Source organism: Pelodiscus sinensis, chromosome 14 (genome assembly GCF_052426305.1).
Source record: "Pelodiscus sinensis isolate ZL-2025 chromosome 14, ASM5242630v1, whole genome shotgun sequence".
NCBI classification, from domain to species: domain Eukaryota; kingdom Metazoa; phylum Chordata; order Testudines; family Trionychidae; genus Pelodiscus; species Pelodiscus sinensis.
The window spans coordinates 7,358,659-7,379,659 of record NC_143065.1 but is presented as its reverse complement, the minus strand read 5'-3'; the positions used below and the strand labels follow the sequence as shown (position 1 = coordinate 7,379,659).

At 48.4% G+C, this 21,001-nt stretch overlaps 1 protein-coding gene across 4 annotated transcripts in view; it reads left to right on the top strand.

The window, feature by feature from the left end:
- Positions 1 to 21,001, top strand: part of CCDC33 (coiled-coil domain containing 33) — a 238,109-nt gene that overhangs the window by 40,168 nt on the left and 176,940 nt on the right. For all 4 annotated transcript variants that reach the window (XM_025183622.3, XM_025183623.3, XM_025183621.3 and 1 more), the window contains exons 3-4: positions 4,936 to 5,069; positions 15,620 to 15,729. In XM_025183622.3, the coding sequence (XP_025039407.2) occupies positions 4,936 to 5,069; positions 15,620 to 15,729 (244 nt within the window). The remainder of the gene's footprint in view (positions 1 to 4,935; positions 5,070 to 15,619; positions 15,730 to 21,001) is intronic.

Sequence of the window (21,001 nt, the reverse complement as noted above, 5' to 3'; positions counted from 1 at the left end):
GAGCCACCCACCCGATGCCCCCCAGCCCTCCGCCTCTTCCCAGGACCAGGCTGGCGGCTCCCAGGAGCTTGTCCGGGACCACGAGAGGCGGGCACCCGCCTGGTCCAGTGCAGACATCGTGGACCTCGTCCACGACCTCCGCACTAGGCACAGGAAAGTGGCCGTCTAGGGCACAAGAGCTGCCAGCCTGGCCACCCAGGAGCAGGTGTGCATGAAAATCAAGGTGGTCCAGTGAGACCCCCGACCCTGAGCCTTGAGCTTAGAATGGCCGTACTGGGTCAGACCAAAGGTCCATCTAGCCCAATAGCCTGTCTGCTGACAGCGGCCAACCCTAGGGACCCTGGAGGGGATGGACCGAAGATAGTGACCAAGCCATTTGTCTCGTGCCATCTCTTTCCAGCCTTCCACAAACTTTGGGCAGGGACACCACTCCTACCCCCTGGCTAATACCACTCCATGGACCCAACCTCCATCACTTGATCTCACTTCTCTTTAAACTCTGTTCTAGTTGTAGCCTTCACAGCCTCCTGCAGCAAGGAGTTCCGCAGGTTGACTCTTTGCTTTGTGAAGAAGAACTTTCTTTTATTAGTTTGAAACCTGCTACCCATTCCTTTTCTTTGGTGTCCTCTAGTCCTTCTATTATGGGAACTAATGAACAACTTTTCTGTATGCACCTTCTCCACCCCACTCATGCTTTTATAGACCTCTGTCATATTCCCCCTCCATCTCCTCTTTTCTAAGCTGAAAAGTCGCAGTCTCTTTAGCCTCTCTTCATATGGGACCTGTTCCAAACCCCTCATCATTGTAGTTGCCCTCCCCTCTCCCACCCTCTCTCTTCCCCTCTCCCACCTCCTTTTCCCAGTCTTCCCCAGTTTTGTTCAATAAAGACAGATTCCATTTTGGAAGACAATTGTCCTTTATTTTGTACATCAAGAAGAGGGGGGCTAGGGAAGGAGGTGAGGGAGGAATGGGGTACGAGCCCCCGATGGGGAGGACTGGGCTGGCTCTGCGGGTTTCTGGGGGTGGAAGCTCTCCTGCAGGCCCCAATTGCCCCCTCTCCCCAGATAGCAGCCTGCGGCAAGTGCAGCCGGTCTGATGGCCGAGTGCTGTGATGTTCCGCGTGTGGGCACTCAGGGCACTCCAAGCCAGGACTGCTTTGCAAGCGGGGAACCCTGAGAACTGTCTGTCCGGGGTGGGGGTCGGGTCCCTTTAAGCACAGCCCTCGGCTAGCCTGAGACAGCAGCTCCACGCTCTAAGTCCTCATCTGATGCCCTTCGAATTAGCGCTGTAGTGTAGACGTACCCTAAGTTAGTTCGAATTAGCGCTGTAGTGTAGACGTACCCTCAATGACCTTGCTGTATTGAAATATCAGGGGGGAAATTACTGTGAATTACTGTGAAACAATTTATCCAGCATATTTTCCACTCAGTCCTCAAATACAAATGATTCACAAATCTCTGTTTTTATTATTCTAACATGGGTTGTGCCCCCTGATCTGGCACTCTCTGAGCCTGACTGGTCATGAAATGGGGAATCTGCTTTACCAGGGAAGGTCAATGCCGGCTCCTCTGCTGCCGTTGGCTGTGGGGCTCCACTCTGGCAGCAGCAGAGGGGCCAGCATTGATGAAGCAGCTGCAGCCGCCAGGGACAGATCCCTGGTCTCAAGATGCTGTGGTGACGGAGGGCTGGGGTTGCCGACAGTGGGTAGCCAGCACCGTGACCCCTTCTTTCCAGAGCAATGGCTTAAATGAAGCATCAACATTTTTGTTTCATTTTCCAAATAATAATATTAGCGGAGTTGAGGACCTGAGTAACTCTGGGAAATCCTGGAGTGGTTTATAATCAGGACTTGCTTGTTCATTGTAACTTCAGATCTGTTTTGGTCTCGTTAGATGTGACCAGTATATTTATGAAACTCCTCTCTCACTCGGAAGTACTGGGAGAATTGGAAAAGTCCAGCAGGAAGTAGTTTTGGGGCCTCCGCCTGTAGCACTCGCTTGCACTACATTGCTCAGGGACGTCTCACACCTGGGCAGTAGTGAGGTGGACCACAATGCTGATATAGATACTGCCCGTTGAACAGACGAATGGATGTTAAATATCGGTTAATTGAATAGTTGATTAGTCTCATGAATTCTTATTGATTACTCGACTATTTTGTAGTTCCCAGAGGTGGGGCCGGCAGTCAGTGCACTCTGGCCTCATTTCTAAGGTGTCCCCTGCCACTCCACAGTGCTGCCTCCGTATCAGAGGCAGCAGCATGGGATGCCAGGCTGGACCCCGTGTAAGCCAGGACTGAGCTGGGCTGCTGGCCAGCCTGCTAAATTTACTGGTGGGGGGAGGGAAGGAATGGGATGTGTGTAATCTGTAGCATTAATCTATAAAAATGTTATGCTTAAACGAAGCACACGAGATCTTTTATGGGGAAAAGGCAGTACGCCGCATTTATTGAGAATACAACAGTTGCATATGCTTTTCAAACACACACATGCACACAAAACATCATGCATATACAGTTCTGCCAGATGATATAGTTACCAGTCCAGAGTCTGTGTCAATCTAGTGGTCAGCTAGATTGAGCACGGGGGGAACAAGGCCTTGTTGGTCGATCAATCTGATACTCCTCTCAAGACAGTGTGGCAGACAAACCCAAACCCATAGCAAAGCACCCTGCTATATATAATCCTTCTTCTCTGTTAAAATCAGTGGATCCCGCTCTGTCAGCCTGTGACCGGCATGTTATCTTGTTGATGTCAATCGTTCCCAAACATCTCTTCAAGGCTCATCCTGTAATCAGTCGTCCTTTTCGGGGTGCCCACTCTGCTTCAAGGTTTGTCAATCTGCCGATTTGGTTCATTCTTTGACCGTGGGTACGCACTGACGGTTTCTCTGCTCTTTGCAGTCTGTCTTTTGCAGTTTGTCTTCACCCCACATTCTCCCCCTTCTCTGGCCATCTGGCTCTAACGATGACCTTCACTCTATATCTCATGCATACAAACAGTCTCTCACACAGAATCCTTCAAAGGTAAACAATACTGTTTTATATTAAGCAGAATCAAAATAATTCGCATCAAAGGCCTGGAACACTGTCTGTTTACTTACTAAAACTTTAGAACAAGGAACTATAGGAGATATATACTTAACTAAAAGGACTTAATTCAATACAATATTAAATGTGTGTGTGTGTGTATTGCTATATTACTATATTGTCAAACCTAAAATGCAAATATAAAAAGAATAAAGCTGTCAGCCCTAACAAGAATTTATCAGTTAATCGACTACACTATTACATCCCAGCTACGTCTACACTGGCCCCTTTTCCGGAAGGGGCATGTAAATTTCAGTCGTCATAGGGAAATCCGCGGGGGATTTAAATATCCCCCGCGGCATTTAAATAAAAATGTCCGCCGCTTTTTTCCGGCTTTTAAAAAAGCCGGAAAAGAGCATCTAGACTGGCCCCGATCCTCCGGAAAAAGTGTTCTTTTCCGGAGGCTCTTATTCTTACTTTGAAGTAAGAATAAGAGCCTCCGGAAAAGGGCACTTTTTCCGGAGGATCGGGGCCAGTCTAGATGCTCTTTTCCGGCTTTTTTAAAAGCCGGAAAAAAGCGGCGGACATTTTTATTTAAATGCCGCGGGGGATATTTAAATCCCCCGCGGATTTCCCTACGACGACTAGTGAAATTTACATGCCCCTTCCGGAAAAGGGGCCAGTGTAGACGTAGCCCCCTAGTGTACACTGTAACAGGTAAACATTTATAACAGTTGTTCTAGGTCTCTCATGCTGTGTCACATATCCATTGGATTTTTGTGGTCATTCAATATCCCAGAGCTCTCATTGCAAGAGTAGGAGGGCTTGGGTTAGGATTGCATTCTAGATTATTTAAAATCCTCCCTCAGTTTTCATTTAGAGTAGTTCTTTGCTTGTTTTGCCTACATCGTGTGTAATGTTGCTGTGCACTGTTACGCTGTTGTTGTGCTCCATCTCAGAGGTGACTGCATTTTGCAGATTGAAGAAATGAACCTGTAACTGATTAGTCTCTCGCACCCCCCCCAAGTCCGGGAGGGGGCGATACGGTCCCCTTGTATCGAGGGACCCCTGGCCAGCCTTTTGGCGTAGCTGCCAGGATCGGTCGCAAGGCGGGTCGCATGGGGGGACCGGGGAGGGGACTTGGGCCCTCCCTCTCTCCGAGTCCCAGCCCAGGGTCCTAAGGCAGGGGAAGCTCTCCCTTGCCAATGGAGGGGGTTGAGACCCCTTAACCCTCCATTCACGGGGTCCACGGCCCTGCCCTGGGCCTTCTCTCCCCGGTCCGAATCAATTCACCCCCCATCGCGGTGAGAGACTCACCGCACGCTGCCTCCTCCGAGCCTCCGCAGGGGTTTTCGGCTCCTCCGGCTTCACCCCCTCCACCTGTCCCTCTTGGCCCTTTTGAAAGGGCCGCCATTCAGCGTCCCCTCCAGGCTCCGCCCCCAGCCGCGTCATCCGGCTCCCCGGGAGTCCCGGGGTGACATCACGGGGGACGTCATCCAGGCACGCCGGTCCGGGCCGCGGCCCCACCCCCATGGCCGCGTCCGCTGCGGTCGGAGCAGCCTCGGGCTCCCCCGCAGTTCCCCCGCTGCTCCTGAGAGTGCGGGGCAGTGAGGTGAGACTGGCTGTCCCGTCACAGAACCTTATATACACATCCTGCCAAATTCATCCATTAACTTTAGTAGAGTTATGCCAGGTGTAAGTGTGGCCTGTAATCGGTAATATGCTGGGCAATGCTTTGAAGTGAACAGAGCAATACGAAGATAAGTCATTAAGTCTCTGGCTTGCGCAAGAAGGGAAAGGACATTCATTCCTCTGTCTTCAGGTCACTGCAAGGCTCTGTGCACGTCAGGGCGGAGGCACCTCTGCTGTTGTTAAGTGGTTATTTTTTTTTTCTTCTTCTTTCTCAGCAAAAGCAGCTCGGATGTTGAGAAGAAACGGGAAGCCCAGGGAGTGACTCATGTGTCTGCTGAGTCTACTCATTCTCCAACCTGGGAGGAGAAGGTGACCATGGAAATAGATGCGGAGGATGCAGGCCATGAAGGTATGGGCTCTGAGGAGAGCTGCATAGTGGTCAGTGGTGAATATCAATGAGATGGCCTGATTCTCCAGTCACTTACACCTGTGTCAATGCAACCAGGTCAGAACCATCCCACTGTACAGTTGCTAATGATTCCCCAAGGCTTGGCACGGAGTAATCAGACCTCTTAAGTGTAACTCTGTAGGCAATTATTAACATTCTTATACTTCAGGGAAGGCAGCTAGGAACAGGAGGAAATCCCCCTGTGGTAGTCAGTCACAAAGAGAAGCTCTCATATAGCCCATTTCACGATAGGAGGTCAGGCCTGTGATCCATATTTTGCAGATGGGGAGAAATGGAGGCACCAAGCTAGGAAGTGATCTGTCCTATGGTATATGTGGAAATGGAACCCAGCTCTCCTAAGCCCAATCCAGTGTCCTATAAGGCAGAGACTCAGTACAGTTTTATGTTCTGATTTTGGAAAGAAGCAGGATGCTGTGAATTTAAGAGCTTAAGATCAGTCACACTGGTGTTATATTTAAAGAATTGCATGGGATCATCTTCAGAGGGGTCAGGCAAAATGCCAAATGTATTGGTAACATATCACTATTGTATTATATGCATATAATATACTACCCTCATGCATTCATATACACACACACACACATTGTCTTGTTGTTGCTTAGTTACCAACTTGTTCCTCGTCTTAAATCACTGGCAAGGTGAGTTAGATGGGGGAAGGGAAATGAGGATCTGGGCTTCTTTCGGTCTGGACAGATGCTCCAATGTTGACAAGACAAGACCCAATTCTGTAGTTCTACAACCATCTTTTTATACGTTTTAGTTTATAGATCTTCTGCTGTCCCACTGCCCCAGGATGCTGGATGACCATCAGTCATCAGTTAACAACAGATGAGACTTTAATCTTTTTAACTTGATGGAGCTTTTGTTTATCTCTTTCTTGTGAGGGTTCTTTTGCTGGGCTCACTTGCATTGTTCTTCATCCATCAAGGTGGTGCCGGCAGCTGATCTCCAGACATGCTGGCTTCAGGGGACTGATTCCTTTTTTTAAATATATATCTCTACACACACACACACACACACACACACACACACTCTTACTTTTACATAGACACACACCTAACTTTAAGCAGTTAAGGCAGTACAAATTTTAAAATGGGGTTTCAGTTACAATATGGTTAAAAAGTTTCAGAAGGGTAGCTGTGTTAGTCTGTAACTGAATAAACTTAAAAAAACAACAAATAGTCTTGCAGCACCTTAGAGACTAACAAAAATGTAGATGATATCATGAGCTTTTGTGGGCACAACACACTTCTTCAGATGAAAAAGTGGGTTGTGCCCAGAAAAGCTCATGACATCTTCTACATTTTTGTTAGTCTCCAAGGTTCTGCAAGATTATTTGTTGTTGTTTTTTTAAGTTTAATATTGGTAAAATGGGGTTTGTTACAAAATACTTAAAAAAAAAAAAAAAAAGGTTTAAAAAGTTACAACAGATTCTCCAAAGGCAATTTTAAAAGGTAACTAACAAATTACCGGTAATTCAAATCCCATGCATAAAAGTTGGGCTACAATTTGTGAGGTTACATTCATAATATCATATTGATAGATATAGTTTATTAAAAGGGCGATTTTGATGCTGCAGCCCTACATTGTGACGGATGGCAGAAGAAGGAGCAATGGTCTCAAGTTACAGTGGGGGAGGTCTAGGTTGGATATTAGGAAAAACTATTTCCCTAGGAGGGTGTCCTATCATCAGAGGCCAAGGGGAACATTTTTTCTCCCTCCTCCTCCTTGTGACACCCTTTTAGACACTTGGAATTCACTATCATATCTCTCTTCTAAACTAAACAAGCCCGATTCTTTCCGTCTTCCTCATAGCTCATGTTCTCTAGACCTTTCATCATTCTTGTTGCTCTTCTCTGGCCCTTCTTCAATGTTTCCACGTCTTTCTTGAAATGTGGGGCCCAGCACTGGACACAACACACCAGCTGAAGCCTAATCAGCGCAGAAGGGGTGGACTAATTGATATCTGTCCACTGCTCATCTTAAGCAGTGCAAGACGTTTTATTTCTGAAGTACAGTGGTGGAAACTTGGAGGATTTGGCTGGTGCCATCCTCTGAGAGATTCAGAAGCGGTTCTGGGAGCATTCGTGCAATCTGGCTGGACGCGGGACTCTACATCCTGCTATGCTGAATGATCGCAGTGCCTGGAGGGGTTCGCTGCCTGTCACTAGCATTGTAAGAGAGAGCCCAGGCCAGAGAGTTAAGGGGGCGCAGTGGTCCCACAGTCCCAGGCTGCAACCCAGGGACCCCACCACAGGAATGAACCGAACAGGGCAGTTACTGAGTGGTGCCTGTCCTCTGCTTCTAGGGATACGCAGAGTACAGAGATGCAGTCCTTCCATTTGGACTTAACTTACTAGGGCATCCACTCTGTTAGTACAAGAAGCACATTGATAGCAGTGGGTATAGTCAGAGTTCAGGCGTGTTATGCACACTTTCTCTGAATTCCCACAGTGCACCATAGACTATGTACATGTCCTCCTACTCTAGCCCTGTCTCCCTCACTCAGCCCTGTAACACTGGTCAGTGCTTACTAGCCCCAATCTTCAGTTGTGGTTCTGGATCCTCATTCTGGTCTGGGCTGGGTTTTTAGAAATGCGAGTACCCACAACTCTAGCTGAAGACAGTGGGAGCTGTAAGCGAGAATCATAGAAGATTAGGGTAGGAAAAGATCTCAGGAGGTCATCTAGTCCAAGCCCTGCTTAAAGTAGGGCCAACTCTGCTGTTCCACATCTCTGAAAATCAGCCCCTGTCAATGGGTCCATGAACAGCTCTGCCAACACACTTCAGTCCTATTATGAAACAGTTCTCTGGGACTCCCCCATAGTTGTGGAAATTCACTTCTGTCTGGATCTGCGGCTGCTGTCAGAAGACAGGATACTGGGCTAGATGGACCTTTGGTCTGACCCAGTGTGGCCGTTCATATGTTCTTATGCAGTGTGCCTGCAAATGTATTCCTGGCTCTGCACACAGCAGTGTCAGTGTACCTGAATCCAGCGCTGGTACACTTCCAAGCCCAGAGCCCAGCATAGATTTGCCTGGGCTCCTCAGTTCTGCTCCAGCACATGTCTGATTATTTTTCAGTCCTTACCAGTTAGAAGCTTCCCTTCTGCAGTGATGGTTAGGCCTCCCAGCGTGATTGTTCCAATCACAGTGCAGTTAAGTTGTAATAATGTAAATGGCACTAGAGTTTTTGATTAGATTAAAATCAGATGCTTGCAAAATGAACACTGAGGCAGAGTGGAAATTAGTTATAGTATTACATGTAATTCTATTAACGCTACCCCTTAAGTGAAATAAAACCATTTGATGTACTGACTGTACTTGCCTGTCTCAGGCTGACAGGAAGTGGGGGTGCAGAGGGAGACTAAAATAACTGGGCCAGATCCTCCACTCATGAAAATGAGCATAGCTCTGCTGACTTTGATGGAGTGGCATCAGTTGACACCAGCTCAGGGTATGGCACTCTGTGTGTGTAACTACACCTATATACTGTATTTTCCGGCGTATAAGGCGACTGGGTGTATAAGACGACCCCCTAATTTTTTAGTTAAAAGATAGTGTTTCGTCTTATACCCCAGCGCCCCTGTGCCTCCTTTGCTCCCGGTGTCCCTGGTCTGCTGGAGACGGTCCCCAGCAGACCAGAGGCACCGGGAGCAAAGCCGCAGCAGCAAAGCCGCAGGAGCAAAGCCTCTGAGGACACCCTAGCAGCGGGACAGCCCCGGCGCGCCTGGGCTGCCCCGCCGCCGGAGCCCCTCCGCAGCTTTGCAAAGCCTATGGGAAGCCGGCGGCGGGGCATCCCAGGCGCGCCTGAGCTGTCCTGCCGCCGGAGCCCCTCCGCGGCTTTGCAAAGCCTCGGGGGAAGCCGGCGGCGGGGCATCCCAGGCGCACCTGAGCTGTCCCGCCGCCGGAGCCCCTCCACGGCTTTGCAAAGTCTCGGGGGAAGCCGGCGGCAGGGCATCCCAGGCGCGCCTGAGCTGCCCCACCGCCGGCTTCCCCCAGGCTTTTTGAAAACCTGGGGGAAGCCGGCGGCGGGGCATCCCAGGCATGCCTGAGCTGCCCTGCCGCCAGCTTCCCCCAGGCTTTGCAAAGCCGCACATCCGGCGTATAAGACGACCCCCGATTTTGGGGGGATGTTTTTTAACATCAAAAGTCGTCTTATACGCCAGAATATACGGTATGCTTGGAGGTGAGATACAGAGCAGAAAATGATGAGGTGTCAGGGCTAAAGCCTTTAGTGGCTTTAAAGCCTTTAAATATGGGCATTTAGAGTTCACTAGAAGATACTTTTCTAACCCAAGGAAAAATCATTCTCCCTAGTTTCTGTAGGTTTCATTAGACACTAAAATACCTTCTTACCCCAGTGAGACTGATACTGTGATTTACACCAAGTCTGGCCTTTCTTTGTTAGCGTTAAAGGGCCATACGTCCCTATCTCGGTCACATAATTTGGGGTTTTTCTGTCAAAACCTATTGCTCCAGCAAGGACAATACTAGCCTAAAAATATTGTAGCCCATATGATTCTGTTTCAGATAGGAGGTAGTGCAAGGCCTTGACCCTCTACTGAGCTCTATCGGAGGAAACACAAATGTGGCCCATTGCTGTGATGTGTTACCCTGGGGTGCCACTGAGCCTGACTGATCATCAGCCAGGGTTCCCTTTACACGTAGGGTTGCCAGATGGTTTAACCAAAAATACCGAACAGCCCTCCCCCCCCCCCCCCAAAAAAAAGCACCAGGGGAAAAATTCTATTGAGGGGGAAAAAAAGGGGGGAAACCAACATTGTTAAGCCAAAAAAAAAAAAAAGACTCCAAGAGTTATTAAGCAGAATGGGGTGCAGGGTCAGAATAGGGATAGGAACAGGGGAGCGGTTTAAGAAGTGGGAAACAAACAGTGGTTGTCTTCAGCTGGTTTCACAAACTGCACCCCACCCCAAGAGATACATGAAAACATCTGGAAACTAGGAATGTTAGTGGGTAATAGAATAGTCGACTAACTGCATGAATTCTTAGTGGTTAGTTGACTATTGTATAGTTGCCGGGGGCAAGACTAGCAGCCAGTGTGCTCTGCCCCCATTCTTGGGGGACCCCCTGCCGCCTCATGCTACTGCCTCTGTAGATGCCAGGCCGGATATAGTCTGAGAGGGGAGCCAGTTTAAAAAACAGCTCCCCACCAGACCAGCTGCCTTCTGCCCCACACTGTTGACTCTGATACAGAGACAGCAGAACAAGGTGGCAGCAGCCCCTGTCTGCTGGCAGTCCGAGCTCCTCACGGACAGAGGCTGCTGGGAGGAGGGAGCAGGGGAGGCTGCTGCGAAGCAGCCTTTCTCACCAGTGGCCTTGCCTGGCTGCAGATAGAAGCTTCTCTGGCAGCAGCCTCTGTCTGCAGAGGGTCCAAGCTCCCTACGGACAGAGGCTGCTCCGCCTCCCATGGAGCAGCCTATGTCCACGGCGAGCCTGGGCCCGCTGCAGACAGAGGCTGCTCCAGTAGCCTCCCCCCCCACACACACACACTTCTGCCTCTGATAGAGAGGTTAGGGTTAGTGTGACTTACACAGAGGCAGCAAGTGTGTGTGGGGGAGGAATGCGAGTAGGTGACTAGATTAACTGATCAGCCTAGGCTTATTGGTTAATTGTCTAGTCTACCCCTTGACATCCCCGTTGGAAACAAAGGAACTCTAAGGACAGGGGTGGAGAGAAGCTGCTAGACCCAGTTCAGGGAAAAAAAAGGCCATCCCTAGCCTGAGAAGGACATTATCTGAAATAAGAACTAGGGTGAGAAATTATGATTTGTAACATCTTCTCTTAGTGCATTAGGCTTAGCTGGTATGTTTTGTTTTATTTTAGATTAGTAGCTTTCTTTGATCTGTCTGTTATCAGTTGCAACAACTTAAATCCTACTTTTTATTTTTGTTTATCATGAAACCCAGTGTAAACGGTTGTTACTGTGTGTGTGCTTGTAGGCAATAGCTGTGCCTGCCTCTCTTTCATTGTTAAAGAGAGTGAACATCTTCTGAGCTCATGCTGCATAAACTTTATGCAGAACGAGACAGATTTATTTGGGGTTGAATTCCCATTGGGGCTGTGCACCAGGATGCTGTATGAAGTCCCAGTGACTGGGCCTTCCTGGACCTGAGCTGTTCTTAGTGTCTGTTTTGCTCTGCTGGGGGCTGTTACCTCAACTCTGGGCCTTGGCTGGGGGAGACTCAAGTCTGGCTCAACAGGACAGGGTCGTGGGCGTCCCAGAGGGCAGGTAGGCAGGCTCAGTGGTATGATTAGCTGATCAGGTAACAGTCTCGGGGGACCACTGTAACCCAGCCTGTCACAAAAACAGTCTGCCTGTACATGAGCTACCTTTTAAAAGTAACAGCAGAAAGACATACAGCTCCAGTCAGAGGCTGGCCAGGCGGGAGGAGAGGAGATTCTCATGCCCCATTTCAGCACAGTACTCCAGCGTGTACTTAGCTTTAGACTTGCGCTTGAGGTTAAGTGCTTTCCTGAACTGGGATGGATTTAAGCATGTACTTCAATGCATCCTGCCTGGGGCCTTGGGAAGGGAAGAGTGAAATTGTCCATCAGTACAATCAGTAATTAGGCTGGTGATAGCCAGAGCTAAGTGTAAATAGCAATATAACAAGATGCAGTGGGCTTTTCATTGATTTGCCTTTGACAAGGGAGTATGGTTTGGACAGAGATAACTACTTGGGAGGAAAACAAAAGGGGGCACCAGCCATAGAGGGCCATGTGACCTCCTTGTGCCACCCCTAGTCCAGGGCCCACATGGTCTCTTTGTCCATCCCTTCCTCATCACACCTTACCGGGAGCGGTGGTGGAGGCGGGTTCTGTCCCACTGTGCTGCACCAGGCAAGCAGCGCCCCAGGCTGTAGCGGCCCTGCTCCTTCCCTTCCCTGTGCTGGAGGAAACTGGGCAGCGCCCCAGGCAATGTGGCCAGAAGCTGCCTGGGACTCAGCAGAGTGTAGCTGCACCATCCCCTCCCCTTTCTTCCTCTCTCTGTCCCATTACCTGGGGAGGCAATGGTTCTGTTCATGCCAAGCAGCATGGCCAGAGGCTGCCAAGGAGCATGCAGTAGCCAGGCAGTGTAGCTGGAAAGGGAGAGTTTCTGGCCCCATCAGCTGCTGTTCCCTTACCCCTCCCTTCCTACAGCATTTGGGGTCGGGCATGTGACTCTTCCACTCCCTGTCCCCATGCGCTGCCCCTGGGATTGGTGTTTTCTCCTGGTTTTCCGGGGGGCGGCAGACGTCACTGGGATACCAGCGGGTTAATCTGGGACCACGGAAGGGGTTAAAGCTGTGGATTGCGGAGGAAGGTGAAGAGGGAGTGTGGGAGGAGCTGGCAGCAGGCTGTTGCTGTGGTGATGGGTGAGTGGAAAGCAAGGCCATGTTAATGATAGGGGAGGCAAGATTCCATTCTTCCCGTGACAGGTCCAACATGCCTAACAGGCCTCCGCTCCTTCAAGTGACTGGAGGCATAAAGGAGCCCTGCCAGGGGAAGACAAAGCTGGGAGCTAATGAGGCAAGTTCCTTTCACGGAGACACAAAGCAAGGGCCTCCCTTGCCTCAGAGCTGTCTAATCAGGTCAGCAAGCTCTCTCAATGCAGCGGGGCTTGGCCTGACTTATGCATTAGGGCAGTGAGGGGGGTACAGGCTGCAGGTATTGTATCTAAGCCATTAGCAAGCTTCATGCTTCCCTAGCAACTGATGGGATTTGGTTTACTTTGGTTCCCTTGCAGCCATCCCCACTCTGAGCGGGAAGCTCGCAGGGTGTCCTTTGTGAACACAGCCTGGCGTGGCCAGGATCTCAGAGAGGATGCCGTCTGGGTGCTGCTTGCAAGAAGTGGTGTTAGTGACTCTCTTCCCTCTGAGTCAGCATTGCCCAGTGTCCCTGGAGCGTTGTGCTGTCTGAAGAGCTGGCTTTCACATGGGACGTACAATTGGCCTTGAGCACTGATCACCCCAAAATATGTCCAGGTTCCATTTCAAAGTTGAGCCATTGGTTCTGGAATACTGGCTCAATTTCAGGGTATTTAAATCTTTTCTGCAACCCTACACTGCCTGCTAGCCCTGCAGATACCTGGGCAAATTCCAGTCCCTTCCTGACAATGTGTAAAACTGTTGCTCAACTATGCAGTATGGGGCCTGTTTCCCTTACCAAGTAAGAGCTGAGTGGCTGATGGAGGGTTTTTTGCATTACTGCAGAGCGCTTTGGGAACATCTGGGGTTAAGATACTAGTGCAAGGGAAGGCCGTGGAGCAGAACTGTTATAACCAGAGAATTCTGGAACTGAAGGTGCAGAAGGGATCACAAGAGCCATCTAGACAAGATGCAGGATTTCTTGTGTCCAAACCATTCAGGACTGGTGCTGTCCGGCTTTCCCAGGCATCATTTCCATTGTCTTGCTGTTCAGGGGTGATGTGTTGTTGGGGGGGGAGGGTCTCCCCAAACACTATGGGCAGGTGGGGCAAGGGGCTGGCCAGCAGCCGGTGGACCCAGCAGGCCATTGCATCCTAGTGGAGTGTCCAGGGAATGAATGTGCCTGGGAAATGTGCCCTCTGTCACAGGATATTCAGGGATGAGGTCTACTGGAAAGGTGAGGGAGGGGGAGGAGCATGTAGCTGCCCAAACAGCACCAATGTTATGGCTAAACAGAGGGCTTCATTTCAGGGGCTACTGCTTCAGCACTGAAGGTGAGAAATCCACCTCGTTGTGGACAGGCTTTGTGTCCTTTGAGTCAGCACAGCAGCTGCTCTCAAGCACTAGTGCCAGGTGGGAATGGAGACACTGGATGTGTTGCTTCCTGGCTTGTTCTTCTGCCAGCCATCGGGAGCAACCTTTGCCTCAGACTGCTCGGTGCCTGTGCAAAGACCCTTCTAACTAGCAGAGAGCCCGCTGCATGACTCCCTGCTTGCACACACGCCACAATGGAGTGCAGAGCAGCCCCAAGGAGGTTGCCTGGGGAGGTTGTGGAATCTCCATCTCTGGAGATATTTAAGAGCAGGCTGCCCAGATGCCTGCCAGGGATGGTGCTGGGTCCTGCCGTGAGAGCAGGGACTGGACTCGATGACCCCTCGAGGTCCCTTCCAGCTCTAGTGCTCTGTGATTCTATGATTCAGGTGCTTTTAAATGGTGAGGACTTCCCATGGCCATGCCTTTGGTGACATGCCCGTGTGCTGAACTAGTCCTCAGGGAAGAGAAAGTGCCAACGCCAGGCTCTTGCTCTGATGCATTTATTTTAATCACAGAGTGTGTCCATGCTGGCATTTTGGTTGGATTTTAACACGTGTTAATTCCCCACCCTGCCCGCGCGATTTCCAGAGTGGATGGGCCATGCATGTTTGCATTCCGTCAATGCCAGACATTACCGTTGCGTTAGCCGACACAGCTCCAAAGCCCATGTGGCAAGCCTTTCACAGCCTGACTCTGGTCTGGCATAAGTGGCATAAAGAAGCCACACAGAGGGAGTATAACAAGCCCTTGCAGAGTCTACCATCCCGACAGCTCCTTCAGCCAGTGAAGAACAGCTTCATTCCCAGCCTCAGGTATAGGATTGGTGCAGGAGAGATGGAGGAGAGAGGCTCAGGTTGGGCTATTCTTGTCTGGCATAAGAGCCCATAGAATTCAGCACAAAGCTGAGAGAATCTAGAGTGACTTTGCGGTGAGCTCTAGGCAGCTAGCCATGGAATTGAATCAAGACTGAGACCCTTTCTCAAGAAGTTTTCCAGCTCAGTCTCTAGCATTCTGTAGCAGGGCCTAACTCTCTCTGACATTCTGTAGGGTGGTTTATAAGGCAAAGCTTGTATTGTCTGTGACAATACAGTTCTGTCAGACTCTTCCACGTTGAGCAGAACTGCAAACCTGGCTTAGAGACATTTCCAAGCCACAGTGCAGGGAGGGGGCAGGGGATCCTGTGACTCTTATGCTGCATCACAGCAGCTCAGTCCTAGGAGAGACCATAGTGCATGAGGAGTGATGTAACCTGGCAGACAAGAAATGTACATGGGAGAATGGGGGCATGAGGGACCCAGAACACCACCACCCAAGAGGCACTGTGCTGGTGCAAGCTGACACAGAGAATAATGGCAACCTGACCTGAAATTGCTGCTGTGTTTAAATTTTCCCAGTGGAAAATTCCACCAAAAATGACCTTTTCCCCCCAGAAAATTTGTATTTTGATGAAACCCATTTTCCAATGTGACAATGTTTCCTTCCCGACCTCCCTCTTTTGGAACAAGGCCAGCCCCCTTCACCATTCTAGGTAGAGAGGAAGTTGCAGCTGCTTGCAACACCACAACCATTCTGCAGCTGGCAGACATTCTGGTGCCTCCTTTGGTTTCACCCCACTGCGGATCCTGGGGTGAATCTGGCCTCTTGTCTCCAAATATCAGCTGTGGTCGGCAACATGGAATAGTTCAAAGCCTCCCCCAAGTCTTGTATTGTACTTCTTGATATGTATTTCTGCTTTTTCCCTTCCAGATATGATCCTTACTGTGGCCGACAAAGTCACCAAGGAGGTCCTAGCAAGCTACAAGATTCCTGTGAGGTATCTCCGATTGTTCCACCACTACCACTTCAAACTGGTGCTGGTGAGTATTGGCCAACTAATTTGCACCCTGACACATGTGAGTCGGGGGGAATTGCATTCTTTCACTGGAACTCCATCCACCTATGAGGCACGCAGAGTGACTGTCTCAGTCTCCACCTAGGCTGTGTCTAGACTACATGCCTCTGTCGTCAGAGGCATGTAGATTAGACACATAGGCAAAGACAAATGAAGCCGCGATTGAAATGATTGCGGCTTCATTTACATTTACATGGCTGCGGCGCTGAGCCGACAAACAGCTGATCAGCTGTTTGTCCGCTCAGCGCGCTAGTCTGGACGCTCCCCTGCCGACATCAAAGCCCTTTGTCGGCAGCCCTGTTATTCCTCGTGGGATGAGGTTTACCGGGGCTGCCGACAAAGGGCTTTGATGTTGGCAGGGGAGCGTCCAGACTAGCGCGCTGAGCGGACAAACAGCTGATCAGCTGTTTGTCGGCTCAGCGCGGCAGCCATGTAAATTTAAATGAAGCCGCGATCATTTAAATTGCGGCTTCATTTGCCTTTGCCAAAACAACAAATCTACATGGCTCCATCGACGGAGCCATGTAGTTTAGACGTACCCCTACTGTCTCCTGTCTTATACTTTAATTGGTGGCTCTTTGGGGGCAAATGCTGTCTTTTGTTCTATGTTTGTACCGCACCTACCACAATGGGGTCCTGGTCCATCACAGGCTCTTGGGATTTACTGCAATACAAATAACTGAAATCACAGTAATCATGAACCTGTGCTACACATGCCTCAGGGGTATTTAATTCCAGGCTGATCAGCAACCAACTTGTGAAATATTTGCTTAGTTTCAGTTGGCCGAAGTCAGAAGCGGAAAATCTTGTGTAACCATTGTTATCCCTACTGAGAAATAGTTTAGGATGGTCAAAGTTCGCCAGTTGGAGAGGGGAAAAAAAAGCAACCAAAATGCTCCTGGGACCTCTTTAGAGGAGAGAGAGAATTCGGTCTGTCTGTTCTGGAAATGAGTGTATCAGGAAATAATGACAAATGGTGTCAAACTGTGAAGTGTCCTTTCTAACTCAGCCTCCTAGGAGACAAGAACACACATGAGATTGAAGTTTAGTGTCATGCAAGCAAAACCCATCACTCTGCCCCTTCTAATTTGTCCTTCCAGGGATCCCAAGGGGCTTTGTGAGTAATAGTCATTTCTGATGTGTTTAATTATCTAGAAAAGAGTACTGCAGAAAGAGATCTAGGGGTCCAGGTAAATATGAGTCAACAATGTAACAATGCTGCAAAAAAGTGCACATCATTAAGAACATAAGAACGGCCTCAATGGGTCAGACCAAAGGTCCATCTAGCTCAGCATCCTGTCTTCCAACAGTGGCCAATGCCAAGTGCCCCAGAGGGAATGAACAGACCAGGGAATCATCAAGTGATCCCTCCTCTGTCGCCCATTCCTAGTTTCTGATAAACAGAGGCTAGAGGACATCATCCCTGGCCATTGTGGCTAATAGCCATTGATGGACTTAACCTCCATGAATGTATTTAGTTAATTTTTTTTAACTCTGTTAAAGTCCTGGTCTTCACACTGGCTCCAGCTGCGCTGCTCCAGGAAGTGCTGGAAAGAGGCAGATGGAGAGGAATGAAGCAAAGGCAGGGCAGTGATGGAGCAATGAGGTGGAGAGAGGCAAGGTCTGTGCCCCTCCCCCGCCCCCTTTCCTCTTCCATGTTTTGCTACTGTTCTCAGAGAACTACCCACAATGACGCTAAGCTTTCTCTCTTGAGTGGTAACAGATAATTTAGTACATATAGTTGGGATTATTTTTTCCAATATGCATTACTTTGATTTATCAACATTAAAATTCATTGCTATTTTATTGCCCAGTCATCTAGTTTTGTGAGATCCTTTGGAAGCTCTTCATAGTCTGCTTTTGTCTATCTTGAGCTGTTTAGTATCATCTTCAAATTTTGCCACCTCACTGTTTACCCCTTTCTCCAGGTCATTTGTGAATATATTGTTGTTCTGGGATGCATTAACAGGAGTGTCATAAGCAAGACATGAGAAGTAATTCTTTTGCTCTACTCTGCGCCGATTAGACTTCAGCTGGAGTATTGTGTCCAGTTCTAGGCACCACATTTCATGAAAGGTGTAAACAAATTGGAAAAAGTCCAGAGAAGAGCAACGAGAATGATTAAAAAGATCTAGAAAACATGACCTATGAGGCAAGATTGAAAAACCTGAGTTTTAGTCTGGAAAAGAGAAGACCAAGAGGGGACATGATAACCGTTTTGAAATACCTAAAAGGTTATGACAAGCAGAGGAGAAAACTTGTTCTTCGTCTCTGATGATAGGACAAGAAGCAATGGGAGGTTTAGGTTGGACGTTAGGAAACACTGGAATAAGTTGCCAAGGGAGGTTGTAGAATCTCCATCTCTGGAGATATTTAAGAGCAGGCTAGACAAACACGTCAGGGATGATCTAGATTGTGATGAATCCTGCCATAAGAACAGGGATCTTGAACTAAGTGACCTATTGAGATCCCTTATATTCTGTAATTCTGGGATACTTACCTCTCATTGGTGATCTCAAAGAATGTTATGGACCAGGCCAGCATCCTTATCTTCATTTTACAAACAGGGAAACTGAGGCCCAGAATGGGGCACTAAGGGTACGTCCCACGAGGAATAACGGGGCTGCCAACAAAGGGCTTTGATGTCGGCAGGGGAGCGTCCAGACTAGCGCGCTGAGCAGACAAACAGCTGATCAGCTGTTTGTCGGCTCAGCGTGGCAGCCATGTAAATGTAAATGAAGCCGCGATCATTTAAATTGCGGCTTCATTTACCTTTGCCTATGTGTCTAATCTACATGCCTCTGACGACAGAGGCATGTAGTCTAGACACAGCCTAATTGTCCAAGGTCACCAGCAGATCAATAGCGGAGCTGAGAGTAGAACGCCAGTCTCCTGAGTCCCGGACCAGTCTCCTGAGTCCCGGACCAGTGAGTCCCGGACACAGGTTTTCAAACAGGTTAATAGAGAACTCTAGAGGGATCCATGCAGAGCTGACCCTTGTGGTTGTCTTCGATTCATGTTTCCAACTCATATAATAGAATCATAGAATACTAGGACTGGAAGGGACCTCGAGAGGTCATCAAGTCCAGTCCCCTGCCCTCGTGGCAGGACCAAGTACTGACTAGACCATCCCTGATAGACATTTATCTAACCTGCTCTTAAATATCTCCAGAGATGGGGAAACCACAACCTCCCTGGGCAATTCATTCCAGTGTTTGACCACCCTGACAGTTAGGAACTTTTTCCTAATGTCCGACCTAAACCTCCCTTGCTGCAGTTTAAGCCCATTGCTTCTCGTTCTATCCCCAGGGGCCAAGATGAACAAGTTTTCTCCCTCCTCCTTATGACACCCTTTTAGATACCTGAAAACGGCTATCATGTCCCCCCTCAGTCTTCTCTTTTCTAAACTAAACAAACCCAATTCCTTCAGCCTTCCCTCATAGGTCATGTTCTCTAGACCTTTCATCATTCTCGTTGCTCTTCTCTGGACCCTCTCCAATATCTCCACATCTTTCTTGAAATGCGGTGCCCAGAACTGGACACAGTACTCCAGCTGAGCCCTAACCAGCACAGAGTAGAGCGGAAGAATGACTTATTGTGTCTTGCTTATAACACACCTGTTAATCCATCCCAGAATCATGTTTGCTTTCTTTGCAATAGCATCGCACTGCTGACTCATATTCAGCTTGTGGTCCACTATAACCCCTAGATCCCTTTCTGCTGTACTCCTTTCCAGACAGTCGCTTCCCATTCTGTATGTATGAAACTGATTGTTCCTTCCTAAGTGGAGCACTTTGCATTTGTCTTTATTAAACTTCATCCTATTTACCTCAGACCATTTCTCCAATTTGTCCAGGTCGTTTTGAATTATGACCCTATCCTCCAGATTAGTCGCAACCCCTCCCAACTTGGTATCATCTGCAAACTTAATAAGTGTACTTTCTATACCAATATCTAAATCGTTGATGAAGATATTGAACAGAGCCGGTCCCAAAACAGACCCCTGCGGAACCCCGCTTGTTATGCCTTTCTAGCAGGATTGTGAACCATTAATAACTACTTTCTGAGTACGGTTTTCCAGCCAGTTATGCACCCGCCTTATAGTAGCCCCATCTAAGTTGTATTTACCTAGTTTATTGATAAGAATATCATGTGAAACCATATCAAATGCTTTACTAAAGTCTAAGTATACCACATCCACCACTTCTCCCTTATCCACAAGATTCGTTATCCTATTAAAGAAAGCTATCAGATTGGTTTGACATGATTTTTTCTTTACAAATCCATGCTGGCTGTTCCCTATCACCTTGCCACTTTCCAAGTGTTTACAGATGATTTCCTTAATTACTTGCTCCATTATCTTCCCTGGCACAGAAGATAAACTAACTGGTCTGTCGTTTCCTGGGTTGTTCTTATTTCCCTTTTTATAGATGGGCACTAGATTTGCCCTTTTCCAGTCTTCTGGAATCTCTCCTGTCTTCCATGATTTTCCAAAGATGATAACTAGAGGCTCAGATACCTCCTCTATCAGCTCCTTGAGTATTCTAGGATGCATTTCATCAGGCCCTGCTGACTTGCAGGCATCTAACTTTTCTAGGTGATTTTTAACTTGTTCTTTTTTTTATTTTACCTTCTAAAACTACCCCTTTCCTACTAGCATTCACTATGTTAGGTATTCCTACAGACTTCTCGGTGAAGACTGAAACAAAGAAGTCATTGAGCATCTCAGCCATTTCCAAGTGTCCTGTTACTGTTTCTCCCTCCTCACTGACTAGTGGGCCTACCCTCTCCTTGGTCTTCCTCTTGCTTCTAATGTATTTATAAAAAGTCTTCTTGTTTCCCTTTATTCCCGTAGCTAGTTTGAGCTCATTGTGTGCCTTTGCCTTTCTAATCTTGCCCCTGCATTCCTGTGCTGTTTGCCTATATTCATCCTTTGTAATTTGTCCTACTTTCCATTTTTTATATGACTCCTTTTTTATTTTTAGATCATGCAAGATCTCGTGGTTAAGCCAAGGTGGTCTTTTGCCATATTTTCTAACTTTCCGACACATCGAAATAGCTTGCTTTTGGGCCCTTAACAATGTCCCTTTGAAAAACTGCCAACTCTTCTCAGTTGTTTTTCCCCTCAGTCTCGATTCCCATGGGACCTTACCTATCAGCTCTCTGAGCTTACCAAAATCCGCCTTCCTGAAATCCATTGTCTCTATTTTGCTGTTCTCCCTTCTATCCTTCCTTAG